The 7392-nt window shown below is 42.1% G+C and overlaps 1 protein-coding gene across 1 annotated transcript in view; it reads left to right on the top strand.

Annotated features, from left to right (window-relative positions):
- Positions 1-4111, top strand: part of LOC308302824 (H-2 class II histocompatibility antigen, A-R alpha chain-like) — a 4866-nt gene extending 755 nt beyond the window's left edge. Inside the window, exons 2-4 of the mRNA XM_080747124.1 lie at positions 67-312; positions 2125-2406; positions 3256-4111. Coding sequence (XP_080603250.1) covers positions 67-312; positions 2125-2406; positions 3256-3386 — 659 coding nt within the window. The 3' untranslated portion in view covers positions 3387-4111. The remainder of the gene's footprint in view (positions 1-66; positions 313-2124; positions 2407-3255) is intronic.
- Positions 4112-7392: the final 3281 nt, after the last annotated feature.

Here is a 7392-nt window from a genome sequence, read left to right as displayed (position 1 = left end):
GATTGGTCATCGTCCCTTTGAAGAAGTTAGTCTATAAATACATGTTTATATGTGTTTCATTCCCAGTGTTCCATGAGGATCTTGCGGTAGTGTGTTGTTCAGACTCAGATGGAGAGTTGGTGTATGGTCTGGATGGAGAGGTGAAGGGTTATGCAGACTACACCAAGAGGAAGTGGGTGGAGCCTCAGCCTGACTTCATAGATCACACCACCTATGAACCAGATGCTTATCCAGCAGCTGAGGGTCAGCTGGGCCTCTGCAGAAACAACCTGAAGATCACCCGCTCCAGAGAGGACCTGACACTGGAACCAGGTTTATAGAAATACTAAAACATTATAAATAAAGTTTTAATGTTGAGTTTTCTAAATATAGTTTGTTTAAAAATGAAAGTGTAAACATCAATATGCCTTTTTGTCACATACTGTACAGTACACATGCAATAGTGTGCGTGCATACAGTACGTCTGTCTGTCTGTCTGTCTGTCTGTCCAGATGTACATCAGATCAGTATCTGTCCTGTTGTGTTGTGTGGTGTGTAGCTGATTCAGGGTCTAGATAGTGTGTGTAGTGTGTACAGTATCTAATGTCTAGTGTTTGTGTATTTTTTTATGGTGTGTAAAAAATATATCGATATTAGGTATCAACATGCAAGATATAGGCCTACATATCGACGAAGAGGCTTGAAATGAGGTATTGGTGTATGTGTCAAATGAATTAACAGACACACTATGCATGCACGTAGCACATGCAACAAAAGCAGTCCATCTGTAACCAGGTGTGGTTATTTCAATAAAACCGATATCGATATCAAGATATTCAACAACATTATCGAATATCAAAGGTTTTCCTATTGCCCAGCCTTAGTACAGTATGTACCATCTCTGTGTGTTTGTGTATTTTATGGTGTGTACAGTATGTGTGTTTGTGTATTTTATGGTGTGTACAGCATGCGTGTTTGTGTATTTTATGGTGTGTACAGCATGTGTGTTTGTTGCGACCGTCAGGTCGCACTTACTATCAAAACCTCCACAAACTGTGAGTCAGTCAGTCAGTCCGTCCATCTGTCTGTCACACCTCACACGTCACACTATTGCCCTGCTCATATCTCTGCAACCGTTGCCCCGATCCATGCCAGATTTTGCACACACACTCCTTGCCTGCCAAACTACAACCTCCAAGGACCCCCGGAGCTCCAGGGACCCCCAGGTCCCTGGGGGACCCCCAGATGTAAAAAATGACCAAATGTGCAAAAATGACCAAATGACCACCCCAACGGGGCTGCTCACGGGGAATTCCCGGGGACCACCGACTCCTGGTGCTCCAAAACAGATGCAAAAGTGGTGGCGCCCCCAGTGGAGGACCCCCTGCCACTGCAGCGCACATAAAATGCCGTAACTCGGGCTAGGAGCGACCGGGAGAGCCGGGGCCGGTACCTATTCGTCCGCCTCGGCGGCGCGGAGACCCCACCCCTCATTTCTCACATGGCCCTCTTCTAGCGCCACCATGTGGCTGATTCTTGCAAAACACATTTTTGGACACTGCTCCTACAATTTTTGCCCTAAAATCACGCAAATCGCTACACAGTATGTCGACACTCATGTCATCAACATGGATCTGTCCCATATAGCGCCACCTTCAGGCCGATTTTTTCAAACACATTTTTGGACACTGCTCCTACAGATTTTGCCCTAAAATCACACAAATCGGTACACACTATGTCTACACTCAGCGCCACCATCAGGCCGATTTTTTTCAACCACATTTTTGGACACTGCTCCTACACATTTTGCCCTAAAATCACGCTGCGACCTGACGGTCGCTTATCTCCCGATTAGGGAGTCTTACTGGTATTCTTATTCTTATAGGCCTACTCTTATTAAGAATAAAAGGCAAATAAGAACAGGTGATTATTCTTATTTATTTTTTGCACATGAGTGGTGATAACCCGCCCGCCCGCCGCCCGCCAATGGAGTCTGAAAACCTTGACCCACCCACCCGCATGCGGGCGGGTTGGCGGGCGGGTGGGGGCACCGGGTCGATCCGCGCATCACTAGTGTGTACAGTATTGTGTTTGTGTATTTTATGGTGTGTACAGTATTGTGTTGTGTATTTAATGTGTTTACAGAAGCTCCTGACTCCATGATCTTCACCAAACGCCCTGTTGAAGTGGGAGTGTCCAACGTTCTCATCTGTCATGTGACTGGTTTCTATCCTGCACCAGTGACCATCACATGGACCAGGAACAACCTCAACCTGACCTCTGACATCACCACCACCGTCCCATACCTCAAAGATGATGGAACCTTCTACCAGTTCTCCAGTGTGAAGTTCACACCAGAGCAGGGAGACATCTACAGCTGTACAGTCAACCACCAGTCACTGCCTGCACCTGACACCAGGATGTGGGGTAAGATCTGCACAATTACAGTATACTCTGTCTACAGGAGGTACAAAGAATAAGAATAAGACATTTGGAGAATTAAATTGGATAATTATTATATAGGAGGGTGAACACATTTTTAAATTAATTGCGACCGTCAGGTCGCTGTTACTATCAAAACCTCGACCAGCTGTCCGTCAGTCCGTCAGTCACTCCGTCTGTCTGTCACACGTCACACGTCACACTTTTGCCCTGCTCATATCTCCGCAACCGTGGCCCCGATCCATGCCAAATTTTGCACACACACTCCTTGCCTGCCAAACCACTACCGCCACCCTTCAATTCTCACATGGCCCTCTTCTAGCGCCACCATGAGGCCGATTCTTGCAAAACACATTTCTGGACACTGCTCCTAAAAATGTTGCCCTAAAATAAAGCAAATCGGCACACACTTGTTCTACACTCATGTCATCAACATGGATCTGTCCCATTTAGCGCCACCTTCAGGCTGATTTTTTAAAACACATTTTTGGACACTACTCCTGCAAATCTTGCCCTAAATTCACGCAAATCGGCAAACAGTATGTCTACACTCATGTCATCAACATGGATCTGTCCCATATAGTGCCACCATCAGGCCGATTTTTAAAAACAAATTTTTGGACACTGCTTCTCCTACACATTTTTCCCTAAAATCACGCTGCGACCTGATGGTCGCTTTAGGGATTAGGGAGTCTTACTGGTAATGAAAGCTGTTTGTGCGTGTGTGTGTGTGTGTGTGTGTGTGTGTGTGTGTGTGTGTGTGTGTGTGTGTGTGTGTGTGTGTGTGTGTGTGTGTGTGTGTGTGTGTGTGTGTGTGTGTGTGTTTCTCTCCAGATGTGGACCATGACCTTCCAGCTCCACCCAGCATGGGTCCAGATGTGTTCTGTGGAGTGGGGCTGACCCTGGGAATGCTGGGGGTTGCCATGGGAACCTTCTTCCTCATCAAAGGAAACCAATGCAACTAAAATCCAAAAAGAGAATGGGGATCCAAATAAACAAACAAATACTGATGTTTTACCTTTGTGTGTGTGTGTGTGTGTGTGTGTGTGTGTGTGTGTGTGTGTGTGTGTGTGTGTGTGTGTGTGTGTGTGTGTGTGTGTGTGTGTGCAGTGGCGGCTCCAGGCAATTTTTAATGGGGGTGCTGGAAGGGAGCTTGGCTATTGATGGAGGTGCTAAGTAGTTGTGGATATAACATACCAATGTATATACAGTATAAGAGCCTAAACAAACACAAAACCATGCACATTATGTAGTTAGAGGGACCAACAACGGCATCTTTAAGAAAGTCTTTATTTTATTTATCTTTATTTTTTTTTACTGGGCTCCAAAAAGCCCAAATATATTGTGCCGCAGTGCAAAATCTGCTATTCTGTTAAACAACCAAAAAAAGAAAAACAACCTAGTGTACTATTATTACCCTATTCACGGCCCGCCCACTCAGCAAATTTCTCAGCAACTTTCTGGTGCTGACGTCAGTTTTGAAGGGAAAATTAATACAGAAATAGCTGGACTTAAAGCCAACAAATCATTATTTCGAACGGTAAAGTAAATTATAATGCTTTGTGCCTTTTACTATCTTGTGTTCTTGATCATGCTAGCCGTATTTTATTCTTTACTATTCAGAAATTGCATTAAATGTGTGATTTCTGTGTTAACTCTATGGGCTTTTAGCAGGGTTTACCCTTCAAAACGTGACTTCAGCACCGGGGGGATGCTGAGTGGGCGGGCCGTGAATCGGGCTAATTGCATCACAAGTGTGAACATTACTTGGAGGTGCTAAAGCACCTGCAAGCACCCCCCTAGCGCCGCCTGTGTGTGTGTGTGTGTGTGTGTGTGTGTGTGTGTGTGTGTGTGTGTGTGTGTGTGTGTGTGTGTGTGTGTGTGTGTGTGTGTGTGTGTGTGTGTGTGTGTGTGTGTGTGTGTGTGTGTGTGTGTGTGTGTGTGTGTGTCCTCTCTCTGTGTACCTCATGGAGAGACTGTTTCCACCTGGTTTAAGTTGATGAGAGTCTGATTCAGTTTGTGTACTTTGTCCATTTACTGAAGTTATCTGAGTTGATGTTTTTCCCTCTGTCAGACCTTAGTTTGTTTGTATCTTATCAGTAAAGAGTTTTCAGTTTGCCAACTTTATTGTTTTTGAGTGTTTTCTGAACTTTGGGGTCCAACTATTTTCCCCCAGGTGTGAGAGTGACACAACCATTCTATTTGCACTTTTTTATATATTAACAGGCTTGTAGATTGTTTTGTTTACCAAAAGATTTTCAAGATTGTATTGTGAAGTTATAAACTAGAAGATTGCTTTAGTTTTATTGTTTAACCTTGATTGATTGATTGATTGATTGATTGATTGATTACTTTATTAACAGATTGCAGCGACAGGTTCAGGGACTATTAGAAGTTTGAAGTTAGAAACTTGGTATTCTCAATTGTACATCTTTACTTTCTCCTATTTTTCGTAATCCAGACCAGATCTAGACAAACATTTAACACCAAAGGTGGACTCAGTTGGGGATAAATCAATTCAAAGACTTGTTTCACACAATTATGCAGCTAAAATCATTTATGGATTTAAGAACAGAGTATGGTATTCCAAACACAGATTTATTTAAAGTTATACCATGTAACATTTTTTATAAAACAAATCTTAAAACTGTTAAATCGCTAAAGTTTTAGAACACCCACTCCGTTATTTTCAGCTTCTAAAGACCGGATTTCGTGGGAAAAATGACGTCATCTGCATCATCTGTATACGTTGTGTATACGTTGGCCAATCACATCGCGGATCATACACACATGATACACTACCGGCCAATCACAGGCGTATCTGCCATATCTTCAGGAAGTAGCTTCCCTCAGCTACAGTGTTTACCACGGTGAAGGATTCTTAACCTCTTAATCCCCAAATCCTGGCCAGAAAATCACGTTCTACCCCTCCACGGATTCGTATCGTCGCGGTTGTTTGCGGCGCCGCTCCGGTGGTCCACGGCGGTGGTCCGCGACGACTCCGGGCGAAAAACGGCCACTAGTTTAGCAACTTACACAGTATAGCTTTAAATATTTACAAATGCGAAATATTATACAGTCACTCAGGAGAGAAAATAAATTGAGATTAGAATTATATGAAATAGAAGAAACACTAACGCTATTGATTGATTGATTGATTGAAGGCTTTATTAGAAGTTTGCATAGGAAAATGTACAGATTCATGACGGTACAGTTCACTGGTACAAGGTCTACTAAAAGGAGATCCATGAAAAGACTAAGCTTATTTCAACAGGAAACCATTAAAGTATCTCATATAACATTGAATGACAGACAAATAGAACACAGTACTATGCAGTAGATATGTAAAGAAAATCAACCACAATTAAAGTCAATTGGTGCCACAGTACCCTATGTTAAAATCCCGGACTATTTCGGGAAAGGCACTAAAATAGTCAACACCAGTAAAAATGCATAACATTTGCTCAACATTTCTGATGAGAGTTTAGCCATCAGTGCTCTATCTTATACCAGATACAGTATACTCGAAGTGAAAAAATACAGACGGAGGAAATAATGAAGAACACACACGGGAGGAGTCAGCTCTGGCTGGAACTCAGTTGACTCACGATCTGAGGCATGGTTTATTATGTCATCTTAAATACTCTGAGGCTAACAAGCCCTTCCGGTCAGCCCTTCACAATAAAGGTTTACAGAACATCACAATAATAAAATCCATAATAAATACAATTGAGGCCATTATATCTTAACAATTTATAATGATAATTCACCAAACTGTCCTAGATATAAATAGAGGAACATTTTTGCATATGTTTTGGCAATGTGAATAACTAAAACATTTCTGGGACTCAATTAATTTATTCACAAAGTCTGTATTGGAAACAGAGTTTGATTTATCCCCATGTGTCTATCTATTGAATGACTTGTCAGAGATCAGGAGGGACATAAAAAATATAGACTGTTAATTACCATAACATACTTTGCCAAAAATGTATTCTTTTGTTTTGGAAGGATGAATTGTCACCTACCTTTGGGATGTTCTAAGAGCAATTAGCTCAACTATTACCATTGGAGAAACTGACTTTGAGAAACATAACCGAGAACGGGTGTTCCAGGACCTTTGGTCCCCATTGTTTTCTCAGCTGAATGCTGGCACCACTGTTTGACAAGGACTGTAAGATATGAGTCATGCATTTGCTTGTTGTTGCTGTAGGCTACAGTTATTTTTAGTTTTTCGTTTGTTTTTGTTTTGTTATGTTTTGTTTTGTCTTGTCTTGTCTGTGTTTTCTGTTATGTATACTTGTGCCTACCCCTAATAAAAAGAATATGAACAAAAATAAAAACCTTTTGGGCTTGTTTCAACTTGGGTCCTATGTTTTAATTCGTATAACATTGAATGACAGACAAATAAAACAGTACTATACAGAAAATATTTAAAAGGCTGTGGTAAAACAATGCTATCAATGCTGTCCAATGCAACATAAATGGTATTTACAATAGAAAGGTCAGGGAGGTGTGGATAGGCTTTGTTTTCATTTACCAGTTTTAAGTAGCAGCCTCCTCAAAGTGGCTTTTCAGAGCCGTTTTAAAGGAAGATAGGGTTTTACACTCCTTCTAATTTTGGGGCGCCGTACAGACATCTGCGTCACGCATCATCATCTTATCTTCAAGAGCGTACAGGCTGCGGTTGAGCTAGAGACACGGCAACGACAAAAAACCAAACAACCTTCCATTGACAATGCATTAGTACGGCGCTCCCAGTGGCCATTCTCAGACGATAAGATGATGATGCGTGACGCACATGTGTGAGCGCGGCCTAATAATTCAAATATTATTTCTTTATATTCAAATGTAGGCTAATTTTTTTTTGTCATATTTGAGATATTATTTTGGCAGCCTTGCTACACACTCACGCTAAGGAGACGGTGTGACCACCGCTCAAAAATGACAATCGCAGCCATCAGTGTTTTG

Source organism: Nannobrachium achirus (genome assembly GCF_963921795.1).
Source record: "Nannobrachium achirus genome assembly, chromosome: 18".
In the NCBI taxonomy this organism is placed as follows: Eukaryota; Metazoa; Chordata; class Actinopteri; order Myctophiformes; family Myctophidae; genus Nannobrachium; species Nannobrachium achirus.
The sequence above is the reverse complement of the archived record's forward strand: the minus strand, read 5'-3'. Positions and strand labels throughout refer to the sequence as shown.